General features: G+C 37.0%; 1 protein-coding gene across 1 annotated transcript in view; it reads left to right on the top strand.

Moving 5' to 3' along the window:
• Positions 1 to 21291, top strand: part of SH3RF1 (SH3 domain containing ring finger 1) — an 85988-nt gene that overhangs the window by 51003 nt on the left and 13694 nt on the right. The window contains exons 4-9 of the mRNA XM_061993956.1: positions 1289 to 1384; positions 6738 to 7040; positions 8199 to 8309; positions 17235 to 17386; positions 19052 to 19222; positions 19386 to 19645. Coding sequence (XP_061849940.1) covers positions 1289 to 1384; positions 6738 to 7040; positions 8199 to 8309; positions 17235 to 17386; positions 19052 to 19222; positions 19386 to 19645 — 1093 coding nt within the window. The remainder of the gene's footprint in view (positions 1 to 1288; positions 1385 to 6737; positions 7041 to 8198; positions 8310 to 17234; positions 17387 to 19051; positions 19223 to 19385; positions 19646 to 21291) is intronic.

Raw genomic sequence — 21291 nt, 5'->3', positions numbered from 1 at the left:
GGATAACAAGATGACTGTTCTGTAATCTTGTCTGCATTTTTTTAATGAAGCTGCACAAATATCAAAAGGGCAAATAATGCTGCAGGTGTTTCTCCTATGTTGATTAGATTTGCTTTCTCTTCCTAAATTATATATAATTTCTCTGAGGTTTTATATTTGAGAATGCTTTTTTTTTTCAAAATTGCAGTAAGAATGATATTAATTTATGAGAAATAACCCATGTTGTGAATTGAAAGTGTTCATCTTCTAATGAAACACTCATTTAAAATTGTTGAAGTTGGTACTATTTTCAGCTTTGCTTTTAGTAAGCAGCATTTTGGGCATTTAGACACTAGACACGGTGCTACTAAACTTCGTCATTCTATGATATTAATAGTTGCCTTGTGGAAAACAAGACATTTCTATTGTAATTAACTTTCTGTCTTGCAAGGCACATACTGATATAGAACCAAATCTGTTTCTTTTTTTCAGTTTCTGATTCTTTAGTTTATGAATTTGCATAAAGATGTTGCAAGATCAAATGTGAGATAATAACTTTTCTAACCCTGCCTCTTAAAAATGAAAGGATGTCTGGAATTCTAAAAAGGAAATATAAGACGTGGCCAGGCAATAGTTACTACAACACAAAGTGTCAGTACTGTTGAAGATGATTGGCATTATCTTGCATATGTTGATTAACTTGTTGGCAAAATGTTTTGCTTGTGAGTTTGCTTTCTTTGAATCTGCAGTCTCACTTGAGTAGGCATATGTGTTCCCAAATATTTGAACTTACCTATGCAATACCTACCTCAATGTAAGCAAGAACAATGTTTAATGTACACGTCAATCCTTTTTTTATGTTACATTTTCCCAAAACTATCTCATCCAAATGCACTATGTAGATGTGAAAGAAATCATACATCACTTAACAGTGCTCTTAAGTAAAAAAGCAACATCTAGGAAAGGTAAGGTAATGAGTCAGTTGAGAAGAAAAAGAGTGTGATTCTCTTGATTAATGCCAAGGACTTAAAGGAGGGCTGATGAATACCACAGACTGAACACGGCAGGAAGTCTGGCACTAAGGACAAGGTCAGATGGCTGAGATTAGATACGAACAGTTAACTGAACTCACAAAATAGGAAAAGGAACGTCTGGAACAGCCTTCAGCCCCCAAAGCAGCATGTTCCTGTGCCTTCTCTGTGGTTCTTGTCCATGTGCCACCTTCTCTGATTACCCGTGCATTATGGAGGGAAATTAAATTACAAGTTTAATTAGAGCTGGGAGACATAATCACTACATGTTCACACAGGATGATGTTCTGACTGTAATTCGCCGTGTGGATGAAAACTGGGCAGAAGGAATGCTGGCTGACAAGATAGGAATATTTCCAATTTCGTATGTTGAGGTAAGTTGTGCCCTCGGTGAGGTCGTGCCCCCTATGTATTTCATTTTTTAAAAGGAAAAACAATCAGTACTGGTGATGGTTCTAAAATAACCTCAGATATAAATAGTCTTAGACCTAAAATAATCTGTGTGCCTTGTTTGGGAAAGTTAACAACTTCAACAGTCAAACCAGTGATTTTTACTTAGCTATTTGATACCTATTTTCATTGCGTGGAATCAGAATGAGAGTACTTGAAGGCAGTCACTGTGTTTTCATGTTAATACTGGAGTCGTGCAGTCGGTCACAAACCACCCTTAACCACAAAATGAAAGCAATCAGCAAGTCAGAGAAATAGTCTCCCTAATACCTACTTCTCAAAAGCAAATTAGCACAACTAGAAAGTCAAAGAATATAGGCTGTTGTTAAGCAGGTAAAGCATTAACTTCTGCACCCAACAGGCCCTTATATAAAATGTTCTGTATCTTCCTGCATTTCTCATATGTGAGAGGCAGCAGCTGAGAAGGTTCCCTCGACCTTTTAAGGTTTAATAGTTGAAAACTAAATCTCCTATATAGAAAGACTTGGATGATTAAGAATGGTGTGTACAACCACAACAGTGATTATTGAAATTGGTGTTACAGAAAGATGTAGAGGTTTGGAATACTGTCTTTTTCTGGTAGATATGCTGTGGATACTTGGTAAGATACACTTCTTGCGCTAATGTGAGGTAGGTGGATGAAAGAAAAAAGTATTTTCACATTACCTATAGAATGAGAAATACATACCTCAGGTCACAGAAGGTGACCCTACTAAGGTCAAGTCGAGTTTTATTGATTCCATTTCTGAATGCCCTGATGAGGTGGGAACTTCTTAATAAATGTCTGTGTTCAAGCAACATAGAATTTTTTACTTTTAAAATGGAAAATACAGATATATTCATTTCTGCATCATGATGTAAGGATCTGTATGTTTGGGAATAGAAAATTTCACATGACTAAAAACACAGACAACAAAACCCAAGAGGGTTTCAACATGCTTAGTGCAATTCTGGCTTCAGTTTAAGAAGTTTTAGAAGCCAATTTAAGAAGTTCTTGCCCATGGCTATTCATTCCAAGCTCCTTGCAATTAACTGCCCCTTCAGTTCAACCAGAAGAGCTTGCTGTGGTGCTTTTAAAAACTAAATAACTTAGTTAGAAAGAACCTTTTCCTAGAGCTACTACTTGGGCTAACTATTCAGCTAAGAACTCCCTTTCCGTCTCTTATAAAAGTTTGCAAAATGGAGATATACTCTTGAAAAAAATGATGTAAAAGGGAATTGTAGTGAGGTGGGGATTGATCTCTCCAGTAATGAATGTTAGAACATGAGGAAAAGGGTTCAGATTGCACCAGGGGAGGTTTAGATTGGAGATTAGGAAGAACTTTTTCACTGAGAGGATTATTAAGCATTGGAATAGGCTGCCCAGGGAGCCACCATCCCTGGTCATATTCAAAAGCCAAGTAGATGAGGTGCTGAGGGACCTGGTTTAGTGATGGGCTTGGCAGTGTGAGGTTAGTGGTTGGACTCTATGGTCTTCCAATCATAACGATTCTGTGATACTCAATCATAAAAATCTATTTAACTATTAATGTTTTAAGACAGATTCCATTAAGTAATAAAATGCCTCTTTAATGAGTGTTTTAGAACAGGCAGGAGCACTTGTGTACACGCTCACAAATCCTCCCTAAAATGATATGGAGAAATTAGAATGATAAATAATGGTTAAATAGATACTTAGGATGAGATGGGTGTTTTCCTTCCAGTATACTTTAAACTAAAACACATGTTATGATGAAGAGCAATGAGATAAACAGAAAACTTTCAATTTGAATTTTGAAATATCTGTTTTCTGAGATTATATAACTATTGTTAGAATAGAGCATATATAGGCAGTTCATACGAACAAGTATACCAAGCCATTCTTAGCTATGTTATTATTAAAGACACCAAATATGATAAGTAATATTTTTAAAGCATTTTTATATGATATGTTTAGTCACATTTTCCAATCCTGTAATTATTGACTATTTTGTCATAGACAGATGTATCTTTGCCTTATGTATGTTAGTCTAGGTCTTTTTCCTTTTAAAAAAATGTGAATTAGTAACTGCCTTTACTGGAGACCTTCTGAAGTTGTTAACTTTAAAATGGGTGTTGTCTGTGATGTTTACTGTGTAGTCTAGGTCAGATACCTTTGATATTTCTGGTATAGTGAGATCACTGGATAAAATATTAGATATGTTGAAGTCCATGAATTTTCACGATATTTTAAGAAAACCTGGAGGAACACTTTACAGTTCAGTGTTTGCTAAAGATGAAAAAAAAATTGAGAGAAATTTTAATGGTGATTCCAGTAAAAGTATAATTTGAGAACTGACTCACAAAACATTATGTGTTTATCTGTAGACACTTAGCATGCTGAAATAATATCTACAAATGAAAAATAAATGATGCAAACATTGCAAAGAATGAAATTCTATTTTCTAAGCAGCGCTAAAACCAAATAAACCCCCTAATTTGACTAGAGTAAGACCTGATTAACAGAAGTAAATTAGTAAACTTTTGACTGTTGGAATTTCAGTGTGCTTGCATTGAAAGCCGGTTAACCAGCTTCCTGCACAGTGATGAAATAAAATGCATTGAGTCTAGGATCTGTATGGTTAAGTTCTTAGCACTTTTGTTTATCCCTTCCAAAAAGAAGACTTATCAGAACCAAACAGATATTATTAGAGTTTTTCTATGCATTCCTTAGAAAGACCTCAAATGTGACATTTGGATGTGGTTGAACAGTCAGTAAACACACTCCAAATCTAAAAAGTATTTAATTTTTTGCAAGTTATTCAGCATTTACACAGAACAACTACGGAAATACAACTGCTAATAATAGTGTTAGTAATGTGGAAAAATAACTCCTTGATGTATGGTGTTGTAGTAAATCATGTAAATAAGATTTAGGATGAATGTGACTAGAAAGATCATTTGGAGGAGATGGTGTTTTCACTCTATTTCAGAAAGTGATGACATTTGAATCCTAACTATGTGAGTGAAGAGTGCCTGAATTACTATGTAAACTAAGTAAAGAGACCTTGAAAGATGTCTTGCTTGGTAGTCCACTTGATAATTTCTCCAGACAGCTGCAAGCAGGCAGAAGGCTATCTGCTAGCCTCAACCCCTACCACAGCACTGTACAGCTCAGCTGTCCGTCTGTTTTGCCCATTTTGAAAGTTGTTCTTTTTCCTGGATTTTGTGAAGCTGCCTGTTACAGAAAAAAAAATGTTGAATGGAAAAAACAATTGTAAAAGTTAAAGAAGTTTTGGTTCAAATATGTCTGTTCAGGAAAAAAAGTGACGTAGAAAATATGGGAGTAGATACAGGAGTATTGGTTGCAGGAAGGAATGCTGTAGTGAAACACTTCATAGCATGAGTGGGACACATCCCCATGATGACCTTGCATGGTTGCTAGCCATTTCATTGGAGAATGCATGCAGATTCTTCATTTACCTTCTCAAGGAAGAAGTAAACTTCACTCTGCAAAATATTTAGCAACTGTTGCTGTGCTCAGGTTACTTTTAAGAGAAGGCCAGTAATTAGTTCACTTCCATATTTAGGTTCATGCTACTGTCCTGTACCTGCTTCTTTACGTAAGAAAGCTCAGCATGTTGCTTATATTTGAATAAATCTCGATTCAGTCTCATGGGCAAGCTTTAAATTTTGTTTGATATGTAGGTCACTGTATAGAATAATCAGATTCTGAAATGAGTACTGTTTTTCTTTCTCTGATCTGTATAATTTGTGAACAGATTCTTTGCTAGATAAGGCAGTGGATTAGATAGGAATAGAAGTGGTTGCAGACATTGTATAAGGCAATATGAAAAACAGATTCTCAGGAAGGATGTGAAGAATTTCAGTCTGAGTTGGAAAAAAAGTACAAAATCTATAAAATGATTAGTGTTTGCAAAACCTGCATGTTCCTCCATAGGCTTTCTTTGGTCTTATTTTCCACTTGTTTGATATCCCTCAGCCTCTTACCAGTGTTCTGTAATAAAGTAAGTTTTCACAAATCTTTTTAAAAGTATATTTGCTCTAAATTTAAAATGTGTTAAATTAAAAAAATCTAAATAATATGCCTGCAGGTTAACTGGAGAAAGTTGTACGGTTTTGTCTTCTGTACTACACAAGTGATATAAAATTATTTTGTCCATGTGATCCATATCCAGTATTAGGATGGGGATCTACATCCTCATTTTCATATCCTTTTTCAAATCTCCTGTTATGCCCTTCTTCCACTGCAGTAGGTTCTAAGTAGTTCTTCCATTTCAAGCTTTTTAGGAATTGTAATGTTCCTGCTGTTATGTCCTAGTAGGATGTCAACTCCTCATTGTTCCAGCAGTTCCGGTTTTGAACTTTGTTTTTGCTGTATGTGCATGGAATTTTCTTCCATATATCATCTCTCAAATACCACTCAAAACTGCTTCAATGCTAAAAAAATAATGTATTCGTTTGTACAACTCTATGTATAATCTGCGTGTCCTCAGAGATAGAAAAATGTTCAGTGTAAGCTGTTGTCATTTGTGGGAGCTGCATTTAAACCACTGTTAGTTCTGTCACGATTAACAATGGGTTATTTGTCTAGTAAAGTTTAATGGGGTAAAATATTGCTTTAATACTCTACATGAGCATAGTAAGGTATCTTAAGACTTGTGGAAAAGTGAATAAAATAAATAGAAGAAAGAAAGAAATAGTACTTCCACAGTAACTAATTTAATTCTTTCATAACTGTGTTCATCAGAAAAGATGTTTTCTTCTTTGTAATCAGTTACACTTACCCAAGTAACAGTATCCATATTTAGTGGGACATATTGACATTAGTTCACTTGTTGAGAAAAGTGGTGCTGATGTTGCTTCAGCTCATGAATATATGCAAATTCTAACATTATTACTTCTCATAGCTCTAAAGCATAAATGAGATTTTCTGGAAATAAAGGGTTTGTGAAAAATGTTGGTGAGCTGGTGTGGTGTCCCTCCCCCTTGCATAGCTTACATTTCATTCTAAGAATAAAATATGTGAGATTCCATATTTCCTCATTGGCACGAAAAGATTTGTTTGCATTTAATATAATATTGTTGTAACAAATTCACAAGTAGAGGATTTCATTGAGAATAAAAAGTCCACACCAGCTCAACAGTAATTACTCATTTGGAGACTAGATCAGCATGTCACAGTTATAAGTTTCGTGGTTTAAATTCTACTAGATTACAAATGAAAATAGCATTTTTGTTTTATTCAAATGCTTTTTGTAAATTAAAAAAATACTAATGTGTGACTGTCTTTCATAGTTTAACACAGCAGCCAAACAGCTGATAGAATTGGATAAACCCTCAGGTTCTGCTGTTGACTCTGGAGAAGGTACCTCTGGGGCAGCCCACAACAATTCAGCCCAAAAGCACACTGATACGAAGAAAAACACCAAAAAACGTCACTCTTTTACCTCCCTTACTATGTCCAACAAGTCTTCACAGTCTTCTCAGAATCGCCACTCAATGGAAATTAGCCCTCCTGTCCTCATCAGCTCCAGCAACCCAACTGCAGCAGCCCGCATAAGTGAGCTGACAGGACTTTCCTGTAGTGCCCCTTCTCAGGTAATTTACATGAAGTTAAATAAGACATGTGTATTAGTTTGTAAAAATAATTATAAAAGCTTCTGGTCTTGTCAGACTACTTCATTGATTATATGTAATTAATGTATGCATTTCTGTTTATTGTCCAACATGAGAGCACTTAAGGAAAATATTTTATAACACTTCTTACACCATTATGTCAATTATTTTCGATTAATAAGCTAATTTTTTTTTCAGTTGTTAATTTCTGAAGTGTCACAAAGATTTTTGTTAAACTGTGGAAACTGGAGTGATTTAATTTCTTGGGTTTTTTTCCTAAATTGAATATGATGTTGGATATTTATAAATCAAATGCAAGTAAAAGGTAAATTCAACTTCAAAATTACTTGTGTTCCAGAAATCACAGAATCACAGAATACTAGGGTTGGAAGGGACCTTTAGAGAACATCTAGTCCAACCCCCCTGCAAAAGCAGGTCCACCTAGATCAGGTCACACAGGAACACATCCAGGCGTGTTTTAAAAACCTCCAGAGAAAAAGACTCCACACCCTCCCTGGGCAGCCTGTTCCAGGGCTCCATCACCCTCAGAGTAAAATAGTTTTTTCCATTGTCCCTTGTCCTGTCACTAGATACAACAGAGGAATGCCCCAACCTCCTGACATCCACCATATAGATATTTGTAAATATTAATGAGATCCCTCCTCAAGTCTCCTTCTCTAGACTAAACAGCCCCAGTTCCCGCAGCCTTTCCTCATAATGAAAAGAAGCTGGAATACAAGAAGTTCCATTTAAACATAAGAAAAAACTATTTTACTGTGAGGTTGATGGAGCCCTGGCACAGGCTGCCCAGGAAGGTTGTGGAGTCTTCCTCCTTGGAGGTCTTCAAAACCCCCCTGGACATGTTCCTATGTGATATGATCTTGATTGACCTGCTTCTGCAGGGGGGTTAGACTAGATGATCTCTAAAGGTTCCTTCCAACCCTACCGTTCTATGATTCTTTCTCTGGAGGTCTTTAAAACCAGCATGGATGCGTTCCTGTGTGACGTGATCTAGGTGGACCTGCTTGAGCAGGGGAGTTGGACCAGATGATCTTTAGAGGTCCCTTCCAACCTCTTACATTCTGTGCTTCTATGATACTCAAAACTGACCCCGGTGGTGTGGATTTTTTTCTTTAACAGGTTCATATTGGTACTACAGGGCTGATTGTGACTCCACCTCCTAGCAGCCCAGTCACAACCGGGCCTTCATTTACTTTCCCATCAGAAGTTACCTACCAAGCTGCTCTCGGTGTAAGTAGTATTTAAGAAAACGGAGCTTTACTATTTATCTTAGATCTGTACAGTGATTATTCTTGTCTCAAGTTCTGAGACACTTAATTGAAATGATGATTTTATGATGATTGTCTATGTTATAGACCATCATAGATTGTCTATGTTATAGACAATGGTGTGAATGGAACTATAGCAATAGCATTATTGATACAGTAATGTTTGTGTCCTGTCATGCATATCCATTTCTCTAGCTTTCACCTGTCATTTCTCTATAATAAACACAAGAAGCACTTTTCATTCCAGGGCAGTATTCCTTTTCAGCGTGAGTAGGAAAGAGATTATACTGAGGGGAAAGGTTAGGGGAAACAAACAAGACGTTACAAAAACCCACCAACTTGAGACCACAGCTGCCAGATATTTCTGTCTTATTTTATATTATCAAGATTCTCTGAAATGTGTTTCAAAACCGCATTCTCAGAATTAAGTAAGATTATTTTAATTGTGTATACACCTGTGGCAGATGCAGAACATGTCTAGCATGTCTAAGTAATTTCTTGGAGATTAGTATGAAAAACTGTTGAAAATGGACACCTTTTAAAGGAAGGAATACATTGTAGTGCTGTTTCCTTCGGACAAAGAAAATAACGTTGTCAAAAAGTGCAGATTTTCATTCCAAAACCAAGTGAAATTCTTTATTTTGTTATGCTTGTGGTGGAGAAGTTCTGGAATGTTTTATATCATACCATGCTTATCAGAGCCTGACTTTAACTGCAGTAAAGATTGTGGATACCAGTTTTCACAGATCTTCAAGGGAACTTAGTGAGCCTTTATTTTGATCATAGGAATTCTCAAAAATAATTCTTGTTTCGAGTCAAAAAGATCTGCTCTTAATGGGGTGAGAAAGTGGCACAATAGAATAATAGAATAATAACTCTCCACTTAGTTTAAAAACCAAAACAAAGCAAACAACAACGAAACAAGACTTGTGTCGGGCCCTGGGCTATAATGAATGTTATGGAGTTAGACAAAGACGGAGAAAGTTAGCATTTCATCTTTGAATCGCCTTCAGCAGCAAAAAAGAAAAGAACGCCTATGTGACAGCAAGTTTGAGCAGGGAGGAAACCGAAACTACAGACTATAACAGACACAAGGTCAAAGCAAGAAGACAGAGCATTAAATTAAGCATTGCTAGAAGATAGAATAGAGCATTCAATTAAGCATTGTGTGATCGCATGTATGTGACTAACAAATTGTAACATATGTAACTAACAGTAGTAAAAAGTTAAGTAAAATGTAAGGTAAGCATAACTATAGTCTAGTGTGAGAGAAAACTAACTGAAGGCCAAAGAGATGGGGTGACATTCTAAGCACAATAAGGTTGATGTTTTAAGTACAATAAGGGTGGTGTTTTAACACAATGAGGTTGGTGTCTAAGTTGTTACAAAAATGAAACTTTGAGGCCTTATGCATAGCACACGATCCTTTGTATTAACTAATTGTCATGAATTGTAGCACGTATACTGCATTTGGAAAAAGTCTATAAGTGATGATTATGTGACAATAAATTTGGAGTCGATGCATATCATGTTGGTGTCTGGTCGCTCCCGTCTCGCATAATGAAGAAGAACCCCCTGCAGACTTTAGATGTGTAGTTATCCTCGCAGTCTTTAAGCAAGTAAAACATGGTGAAATGCTTTACTGCTGAATGTGTCTAGTTTAACTAGTTTTCGACTTTGGGCACTTGGATTACTTTACACATTTGTCTGCAAAATTGAAGGCAGAATTCTCTGTGTTCTATTATCAACTTTATGTACTTCAGTGTCATTCAATGCTTAGGTGTGGCTTGGTTGCAGATAAGAGGCTGTATTTTGATGTCATTCTTTGGGACTCTAAGTTATGTTTTTCACTCCTTAAAATTATGATGCTCTTAGTTGCTGAATTATCTCCAGTATTTTCTTCAAGCATGGTAAACACATGGAAAGCACATTCCAGAAAAGGGTACATCATTGCACAGTCTTTTTCAGTGATGTAAATATTGATACTGTGACCATTTTACTTTTTTGCTGTTGGTCTGATCTTTCTATCTTGAGACTTTGCACCTATTTATGTGTCCCAAGTATATCTGAATATCCTCCACGATCCCACAAATTGTCATTGTCATTAGTGATATAGTAATTGCTTTCATCCAAGTAACTGTATTTCACAGTTATACAGATAATGTGCTTTTGCCCTGCCTTACAATGCAGGATGTGCTGTAGCAGTGCAGTGTCCTTTTATTGTTAGCGACTCCTCAATCTGTGGATCATTTGTGCAGTCCTGCTGTTAAATGTGTGCTAACCTGGAAACAATTACTCATATCCTTACATTTAGATTAATATTTTAGTGTCACAGAGCAACTGAGGTTGGAAGGGATCTCTGGAGATCGTTTAGTCTAATGTCTCTGGTCAAGAAGCATCACCGAGAGCCAGTTGCCCACGATGACGTTCAGATGGGTTTTTTAAGTATCCTTAAAGATGCAGAGTCTACAACCTCTCTGGGCAACCTGTGCCAGTGCTCAGTCACTCTCACGGTGAAAAAGCATTTTTTGATATTCAGACGGAACATTCTGTGTTTCAGTTAAAATGTTTTGCTGTGAACTGGTGAAAAGAACGTGGCTGGGGCATCCCTTTTTCTATTGTAGCTAGCAACGGGACAAGGGGTAATGGGATGAAGCTGGAGCACAGAAAGTTCCATTTAAATATAAGAAAAAACTATTTTACTGTGAGGATGATGGAGCCCTGGCACAGGCTGCCCAGGAAGGTTGTGGAGTCTCCCTCCTTGGAGGTCTTCAAGACCCCCCTGGACATGTTCCTATGTGATATGATCTAGATTGACCTGCTTCTGCAGGGGGGTTGGACTAGATGATCTCTAAAGGTCCCTTCCAACCCTACCATTCTATGATTCTGTGATTCTATCATCTTCCCTTTAGATACATATATTGATGAGATCCTCCTGAGCCTTCTTTAGGCTGAACAGTTCCCCTCTCTCAGACTTTCCTCATAAGAGAAATGCTTCAGTCCCTTAACTTAGTGACCTTTCACCGGACTGTCCAGTATGTCCATGTGTATCTTGTACTGGGGAGCTCAAAACTGGATACAGTACTCCAGGTTTGGCCTCATCAGTGCTGAGAAGAGAAGGATCACCTCCCTTGACCTGCTGGCAAGACTACTCCTAATGAAGCTCAGGAGACCATTTCTCTTTGCCACAAGGGCACATTGTTGGCTCATATTCAACTTAGTGACCACCAGGAAAGACTCCCAGGTCTTTTTTTTTTTTTGCATATGAAGTGTACATCTAATCCAAGAAACAATTACCTACTTATATAATAATCTGTGTAGTCCTTTATACTTCAATCATTCTGGTTTTCAGAAAATATCTGAGAGAACTGAGCTAACGAATTCAATTTCCATGTCATTTGTACTGTCAGAATGCACTTCTAGATAACATACATGCTGCAAACATTGAGTAATTAATTTGCTGATGCAAAGTCAATAAAGCACCTTGGATGCTTTAGTTGATTTGTGACTGAGATACATATTAGAGAGGGAGAAGTAGGCAGCATTCAAAGCAAAATGTCAAAAGTTCTGCCAGAAGTTCCTTTCCCCCCCCCCCCCCCCCCCGCCCCTTTCAATTACAAACACTCTTATTTGTTATTAACAATCAGTAGTTCTTTCAGTGCCAACACTGAAAAATACTTTATTTTGGTACTGGTGCAAAGTCATTAAACCCCCTTGGGTACTTTAGTTGCATAAGCTTGCTCAAAAGTAATCTCACCATTGATACCCACAGGAGTTAAATTACAGTGCTAAATGCAGCATGGAGTGAAACTCCTGCTACATGATCATCCTGTATCCTGGAGTGCTACTTTTTCTTTGTGATAACCATGTTCCTGGTTATGTTTCCAATTAGGCATATAATTCCCATTGAGAATCTGAATTCTTCTCTGCCACCCTCTTTAAAAGTCAATAACCTTCTGTACATAATGTTCTGTTTCTTCTTGACTTGCGTTCAGCATGACTGAAATAGAAGCTGGCAGCTCAAGCTGCATACAGTCAGGTCATTCCTGTGCTTTTTTACTATGGATGATATTAGATGATGATGCAGTTTATAATCACATGAGTATAACAGTTCTAACTAGTTGAGAGAGACAGTTATGTTCTTGTCTCTAGATGTTTCTCCAGTGGAAATACCCTCCCTGACATTCTGAGCATTAACTTTAAGCTACAGAACAATTCCAATTGTATGATTTAATACATCAGAAGTGGTTAGGTTTGAAGTCTTTTGGTTTTGTATTTTTTACTTTTATAAGTAAAAGCTCCTGCATTTCTCTAAGCTTCTCCCGTTGGCTTTTTCGTAGTTTCTGAATGCTAACCAAATGACAAGGGAGATGGACAGGAACGGGGAGAGTTTCTCATTAGCAGGAAGATGGTTTGATTTGATCTTCTTCCTATCAATTGTTCTGGTGTTTATAACGCTATTTAAAGTAATTGATTGCTCTTTGAGAGCAATCCCTTATACAACTTCTTTTACTTCATGCTGAGCTTGGATTAAGAGAGAAAGAAAAAAATCGGAGAGGATGAACATTATTGCTCTTCAGTGAGGAAGAGGAGGATATATTCCTTTACAGTAATCCTGGATATTTTATGTGTCTTTGCTACATTTATCTGTCCTGAATCTAGAAGCAAAGAAAACCTTGTGTCATATCTTCTGTAAGAAATTTGGCTTTTTTATTGTTAAGAGGACAAATTTTGAGCTGTCTTGTTAGTAAGTTTTTCTTAAGACAGTTGAGATGAATTCCTAGTCCAGAGGAGTGTGTGAGTCTTTTATCTGTGTACATATATAAGATCACAGTTTGTTATATATTTATTTTGGGAAATATTACGGTGGTTCAAAAAGTGACAATTGGATTAATTTTGTTTTGTCCATAATAATCCTTTGTAGATGCATTTGGTATCAAAGATTGTATTAAGTAATTAACAAATTTGCATCCAAAATTGACAGATATAAGGCTTAGGAACAAGAGTGCTTTAGTCAAATGATGACATACAGTATCTGTTGCTTGTATCACTTCAGCAAATTTTCATTTGTGTTCAGAAAATCCATGATAATTTATTTAAAAGTTCTGTTTTACAGCAACAGTTCTTCAGCCCAGTTCTTTAGCTGGCAGCTTTCGTTCTTGTTTTGAGGTTTGATTCTTTGAAATTGAAGAAGTTATGAACTGAGACAAACTTCTCACAGCTGAGGCATTTGACTGTGATATTATCACTTACACTGTTCTCTGTGACTTCAAACCACAACTTTCCCTTAAAGGGGGCATTAATTGGTCTGTTTCTCTTGGCTGCTGACATTTTTGAACCTTGTAGGTGCTTAGTATATTTTAAGTTCTTTATAAAATATAGATAGCAGATGTCAAGTTCAGTCAGTAGTTGTTGGGTGAAAATATGCATGTACAATTATGTAAGGCTCATTTACTTGGGAGGAAATTATTTTATGTAATTTATAAGGTAGTTATCTAATGGAGGAAATCTAGTTGCCATCGATTCTACTGAAGGAAACCCTCTTAAGGAAGTATGTCATTTGAAACCATGCTATGAGAAAAACAGAGGCAAAATATACCACTGCAAAGTTAGAATTACATGCAAAAGCAGCAGAAGAAATCCAAAGTGTAGCAACAACAGATGACTTCTGGTCCTTTCGTTCTGCCTTTACAGTCCCTTGAGAAATCAAAAGTATTTTGGACTGCAATCAGTCTAGTTATCTGTATACTTGCTTCTGCAGATTGAATGCGTTGACTTTGGTATGTACACTTAACTAATAGAACTGGGTAATCTGTACGGATGGTTTACATTCTAATACTTGGTGAAGGTTTCAAAGATTAATAATCATTGTCTTTTTCTGGTCCTATTTTCTTTCCCCCACAAACACAAAAGTTGCCACTCTGTGTTAAAGTATATAAGGTAGTCTGAATTACTAATAACGAGGCACAGGCTGTGAGGGTTATAGTGTACTGACGAAATTTAGCTCTCTTTCATGTAGTTGCAGCTGATTGAATAGTGTAAATCAGCCAGGAGTAGGTTTAAATAGGAACTGTCTGACTTTTAACCAACCAAAAATTCAAATCATTGTTTATTTAAAAAAAAAAAAAAAAAAAAAAGCAACTGAAAGAAACAGGGTTTTTTTTATGAGAGTTTAGGAATTTTGTTAAACATGAGCCTTAATTTGTTAGCCCTCGGGGGATTTTGCAAGTCATATATTTTTTCCTAGATGAGGGGGCGGGGGATAGGGCTGGGGGAGAGGATAGCCAAGAGAGATAATGTAGGATTTTTTCAACTGCTCTGTGCCTTTTGTTCCTTCTTTGAGTGAGCTGATTATTGATCTTTGATTGACTGATACAGGAATGTAGCCTAATTATACTTAAACTTAGTAAAATCTGTGTGTTTCTAGAGCATGAGTCGAGGTACTATTTGAAGTTTTAACATTTATTAAGTATTGAATTATTCATCTTATTAAAAAATATATTGCTTGTTTGCAGTGTTATGTGCTTGAAAGTACACTTGTCTGAAAAGCAGTTGCAGAAACTTTCCCCCTTGAACTACGTGAAATAGAAGTATTCATAGTTATTTTGGTAGACATATTTTGTTAAATCACGTGGGAATTGCATATATTCTTTCACAGGGTGTTGAGTATGGGAAATGACAAAACTAGCTTGTGTTCTGGAAGTAGATATGTGTCTCAATAGCTAGAAAAATGATTACGTGCCAGAAAACTTCTTTAGGACTTGGCTAGAGCATTTGGATCTATTTTATCAAGTTGGAGCATTAGTCCTCTAAAGCCTGTCAGGTAGTTTGATTAGATTTCTAAATACTTGCCAAGTCTTTAGAAGCTTAATTGGGCTGTGGCTCACTGCAGGTTTCATTACCATAGTAATAGACACAGGAAGAGGAGCAGAAGCTGAATAAAGCTGAATAAAATAAAGCTGGAAAGGTGCCTTTATTGCACTAAAACTTCAGTGTATATTGTGTGTTCAAATGAATAAAATGCAACACACAGCACTTATATCTTTAGACATATAAATCTCTATATCTTTAGAGAGGTGGAATCGTGACAACTTTGTTACTGTGCATAAATAGGTTTAATTTCAAAGTTTTCCAGCTGATCATCTCCTAATGTGGATTTACTGGTTCTGCAACGTACAAAGGAATTTAGATGCTTATAAAAAGGTTTGAGTTCATATTCCGTAAGCAGGTTGCTCAAAATTTAAATGCTCATTTTCAGCTTGGATTCAGTCTAAGACATTGTTGAAGCTGACTGGGAGTGGGAAGTGACTTCTGCTGTAAAGCAACTGAAAGGAGAAATGTTGATATTTCAGTAAGAATTATCAAGATACTTTAAAAAGATTGTTGAATGGATGAGGATCTAGGATGTGAAGCGAATGTGATTGCCTTTCTTGTAAATAACTAAACTAAATATGTGAGAGCTCAATGTTGTTTCTTCAGTCAAGTCCGCTTTGTGTTGGGTACAGGAGACCTATTTGATCTTACAGAATTGTTAATATCCAATCAGAAAATATATTTTAAATAAAATAGGAATATTTCCCAGTATACCATGCAACTTATAACTAGGTGTAAGAATTTTGACTGAAACACTCTTAAGAGTTACTAATTTTCTCTAGATTTGAAAGCTTTTAGTCATGCAGTTCTTTACTGTGTCTTGACAGTGTAGGACTAGTTCAGAAAGCTGTCTTTTTATTAACACTTTTACCAAATTCAGCAAGGTAATAATCACACAGCACAGAGCTAAAGCTTAGTTTCCTTATAGGCTTTGTTTAGAAAAACAAATAAACAAAAATCTCTTAACTAGTCTATGTGAGAGTAATTAAAATGACTTTCAGTTGTACATTTTCCAAACTGATAATGCAATGCTATGCATTTTGTTAACTTGTATTTTTGTAGGTGGTTTTTAAACCTGAAGCGGTGTGTTTTAGAGCTTTGTTTCAGTGTCAAAGGATTCTGTTAAGTTGAAGACTGTATTTGAAATTTGGTTTTATGTTTTCAAATTATGGAGGTTTTTTATTACTCTTTTTGTGTGCATGATAACACAAATAATTATTTTTGGAAAGGGTGAAGAAAAATTTCTCCTTTTGTGAGAGACTTTTCCCAGGAGTGTCAGTACACAAAGTCCTAAAGAACTGTCTGAGGCTTTACAGAGCAGAAGGTAACAATTGCTCCATTGATTCTCAAAAGCCATAGAAGCCTGTAGGCAGGACCCCTATTACGATCTGCCTATAAAGGAACTGTGCCTTTTCTACTAAGGTGTTTGTTAAAGATTACCAGTCTTGATAATACTGAATTTCAAAAGCTAGCTCTTTGAGCTAGAAGAATAGTAGAAAGTGGTAACAATAGCGCAGTGACTGTGGTCTCATATTGTGCTTGCTTTTGTAACCCATGCATCAAAAGAAAATTTCCCCAGAAGGGGTGGGTTTGGGTGCACTGCTGATGAATTGTAAATTATGTTTCAGCTTCGGGTTACAAAAACAATCATGTTTGCAAGTACAGTCAGCAGTAGGATGCAAAATCTACCTCCTGGAAGGCTTCTGAATTTTTGTCAAGCCCTATCCTAAAGATGTTATAATTAGAAACAACGCTTTCCGTTTTTCCTTTGCTGGGAAATTGCTTGTCATTTGCTTAATTAGCTGCCGAGATTTCAAGATTTTAAAATGGAAAAAGAGAAATACGGATAAATCTACCTCTCCGGTTACATGGTAGCAGTAGGTAAAGCTATACTAAACTTGGCAGAATTTTTTTCCCCTTTTCCTTAGAATATCACACTTTTCTTTCCAATCAATTCAACTCATCAGATAGTATTGATTATCTGTTGCTATTTCTTTTGTTCTCTTAAAATCAGAATATGAATCCCCCACTTCCTCCACCACCTGTCTTGTCTGCTGCAATCATTGCATCAGCCTCTTCTGGACCTCAGTCAGGTGTGATACAAAGGCCTGCATCAGGATCAAGTGACCAAATGACACATTTACGACCACAAACTCGTCCTAGTGTGTAAGTAAAATTGAAACTTTTTGCCAATCAGAAAAATGGAATGAGATCAATAACTTCATGTGTACTTACGTTGTGCCAGATGGCCACGTTCTGCCAGTATCCCCAGAAGCCAAGCATAGAACTCAGACAAAAGTAACAAAACGTATGTAAAGGTGGTATCCACTAACAGCCCTCACATTGAGGGCTATTTATGTCTTGGGTAAATATAGTCATAGGTAAATATAGTCAGCTGTTGCTTTGTGTAGAAAGGCCTCGCTTCAAAATTCTGAAGTATTTATCATGCAGAAGATGAATGAATCCTCAAGTTAGTGATGAAGACTGTATAATTTACAAGTGGCAAATACTGGAGTGAATTTAGTCAGTGTTTTCTGTTATGTATGATATGCAAAAGGCTGTTCTCATATGAAATAATGTATGCCAAAACACAGAAAGCTCCGTATTTCATTTAGACTGTTCAATTATCATGTCATTTGCAGACTGCTTGTGTAAGTTGCAAGTGAAATTTGACTGAAGATTCTACAGTTCACTTAATTAGTAGCTGCAATTTGGAATGAAGGCAGAAAGATGCTAGTTAGTGTTATGTCTTCACACTTGTAATACAAGCAAATCTGCGTCATCCTTCTGAGTGAAAATATGATAACGTGCTGCTACACAGTCTTTCTTCCTGGAAACGTCTTTGTGCAGCTCAGAGAAAAGAATGATAGAAGAAGAAATAAAGTTCAGGAGTGGCTGAGCCATCTAATAGGACATGTTTGAGTAATGCAAGGACTGCTTTTGTTCTGTGTCTTTATCTTCCCACCAGGTTTCCTCCCACTCCAAAAATGTGCCCTTCTTGTATAGCAGGTGCATCTGGATTTGGGCTGTTTCTTTGGTGTCAAGCATTTAACATGATTTCTTATGGATTATTGTGCTTAGTTCCACTAATCAAGTTCCCTTCCCATTTATTCCCATCCTCCATCTTCAAAGGATTGCTCTATATGAGGATACTAATGAAGTTTGGAATGATTTAACTAAAAGGGAAGTTAATGAACACCAATGAAAGCAAATCAACTGCTTTCCCATAGAGCTTCAGTGTGTGGCTTTGCAGATCACCCCTAAATCATGTACTAGTGAAGCGTTTTGTTGCCAGTGTGTCATGTGTTTCTTTTAATGTGTTTTTTGGACTTGCTTTACAAGGTGCCTGTCTTGCATTTTTGCAGGTAACACAGTGTCCTGGGGGGACAGCAAGGAACAAAAATGCAGTGCAAAAAGGAGAAGCATAGGGTTAACACTGTTGTTACTGTGTTAACAGTACTGTGGAGACAATTTTGACAAAAGAATGTTTTGTAAAGACACTTTTTTAACGTTTAGAGTTAAAAGGGGAGCAGGAAAGACCTAACATTGCAAGCAGGATCTGCAGTTGATAAACACTTCACTAATTAAGAAAATGGACTGTCTTATTAGAAGTATTGTGTGTTACATTCAAGTGCAGCTCTTGATGGTCACTATTTCCCTTAATATTGCCATAACTTCTGTTTTAACATTATAACAGGATGATGGGTGGACTAACACAGCCTTTTCTTCTCTGCTACCCATCTCTGACCAAACTGTCTCTCTCTGCTGTGAAACACAAGTGTTTTCAATTGTTTTAAGTTTAACAGTTGCATTTACTTTCCTGTTTTTTAGGTACATTGCTATATATCCTTACACTCCTCGAAAAGAGGATGAGCTGGAGCTGCGGAAGGGAGAAATGTTCTTAGTGTTTGAACGCTGTCAGGATGGCTGGTTCAAGGGAACTTCCATGCATACAAGCAAGATCGGTGTTTTTCCTGGAAATTATGTGGCTCCAGTTACAAGGTAGGCTTTAACAGAAGCTTCTAAATAGTTTATGTAGTGTCAAGTCCAAAATTACTCTGTTCTTGCGTTTCCTGCTAAAACTCTTGCTAAACAAAGAGCTGCGGGTTGAGTAACTAGCTTGTTTTTCAGTTGTATTTTAGTGTTTTGCTTTTGCTTTTGGCAGGACAGTGACAAGCGCGTCGCAAATGAAAGTTCCTGTGTCTACTGCCGGCCAAACGGGACGAGTGGTGACTATGGTCAGCCCTTCCACTGCTAGTGGAACATCTCAGAAGCTCCAGGGCAACGGTGTGGCAGTGAACTCCAGCACAGTACCCACAGCTGTGGTTTCTGCAGCACATATCCAAACTAGTCCACAAACCAAGGTCCTAGTGCACGTGACAGGACAAATGACAGTCAACCAGGCTCGCAACGCAGTTAGAACAGGTGAAAAAAAACCGCAAACCCAAAGCTTTTTCTGTGTGATGAACAAAATGTAGGGTCTCTTGGGGAAGTGGCTGGAGTCTGAATGTGTGTGAATACATGTTGAGGGTTTTTTAAGGTGTCATTAATGTATTTTTTTTAGAGTTTAATGCTTTCTGAAATGACAATATCTCTCTGAATTGTTGAATCTTTTATTATTCTCCTCTAAGCAACTGTGTGTACGTACATAATCCTGCTGTTGGGAATTCATATGCAAGTACCATAGATGGCAATTTTTTTATTGCAGGAGTATGTGAGATGGGGACATTCTTTGAGCTTCCCTACTCATATGAAATTCATACAGTAATAAAAGTGGTAAGAACATCTGAGTCATAGCTTACTTTTTGTATTAACTGCAGAACAGCTACAGATTGCAATAGTTTAGCATTCACTTTTAAATTATCTCTGAACATGTTTGAAGACCTTTAGCATTCTTTTCCTCCTCCTTTTTCAGGTCTCTATCTTAGGGTTGGTTCTTTGGCATTCCAGTTTGTTCTCTAACTTTGACTGCAACTTCTTTCAGCTTTGACTCTGAAACTAAGGCTACACTGGCTTCAAGATCCATATGACCTATGTAATAAAATTCTATATTTCTGAGAGTTATATTTCTACCTTTACTGTCTGAGACAGGCCACATCATAGTGAAACATGCCTTCTTGTTATTTAAACCCAGGTTGAAAAGATCCGTAGTGATGTGTTCAAGAGTTTTTGTTTACCAAATCCATTCACTCCTCTGTGGATTTGCCAGGCTAGGAAAATACCACACAACTAAAGCTACATCTGTTCCAGTTGCTCCTAGGGCCTCAAAAGAAAAGAAAAAAAACCCAACAAAACAACAACCTCCATTTCAATATCCCAATGTTCCTCCTTTTGGCCTTGAATTTGAGGCCTAAGATCTCTTGGCTGAGAGAGTATTAAAAAAGGTTTTTGGTTGGTTTTTTTTTTTGTTTTTAATTGTGAAGTGCTTATTGACAGAGCAGAAGAGAATGTAAAAGATGCAAATGGTATTATCTGTTATCCCCTTAAGGATGATTGTTTCTTGTGGTCTCAAGATCAATGAATTCACCCACTTCTTCTTCAGAATCATGCATCTCCAAAAGCACCCTGTGCATCGGCACCAGGTTTGCTTTTGGAGGTAGGATATGTACATATGTCTTTAGATATTTTATTTCCTTAGTTGGCCTGATCTTGGGCTGGAACAGATATGATAGTCCTCTGTAACAACTTTATTCTTTACCTTTAAATAAAAATAACCAGGTGCTATTGGCAGCTGGTAAGAGAAACTAAGCAAAGCATCTGTACTTTCCTGCCTCTCAGGCATAGGTGGTTTCTACTCTAAATCCATCTTTTGAGCTGCCTAGAAGCTTGCAAGTGAAAGCACAAAGGAGAAAGCTCCTGTGGGCTCCAGGGGCCTTTCTGCACCACTGTCAAGATGAATAAGCTCTTACAGTTCCAATTATCTGAAGGACATGACAGCGTACTTCCCGGCAACTTTTCAGATCCAAGATGGAAAAATCCAAGGGGCTACACTTTCTTCGTAGAGATCTAAACATTGGATTGTGGTGTAAAGGTGTACTGTTCACTAAACAAATACAGATCTGTTCCTTCTG

The sequence above is a fragment of the Colius striatus genome, chromosome 3, assembly GCF_028858725.1.
Source record: "Colius striatus isolate bColStr4 chromosome 3, bColStr4.1.hap1, whole genome shotgun sequence".
NCBI classification, from domain to species: domain Eukaryota; kingdom Metazoa; phylum Chordata; class Aves; order Coliiformes; family Coliidae; genus Colius; species Colius striatus.
Note: the sequence above shows the minus strand (reverse complement) of the source record. Positions and strands in the feature narration are given on the sequence as shown.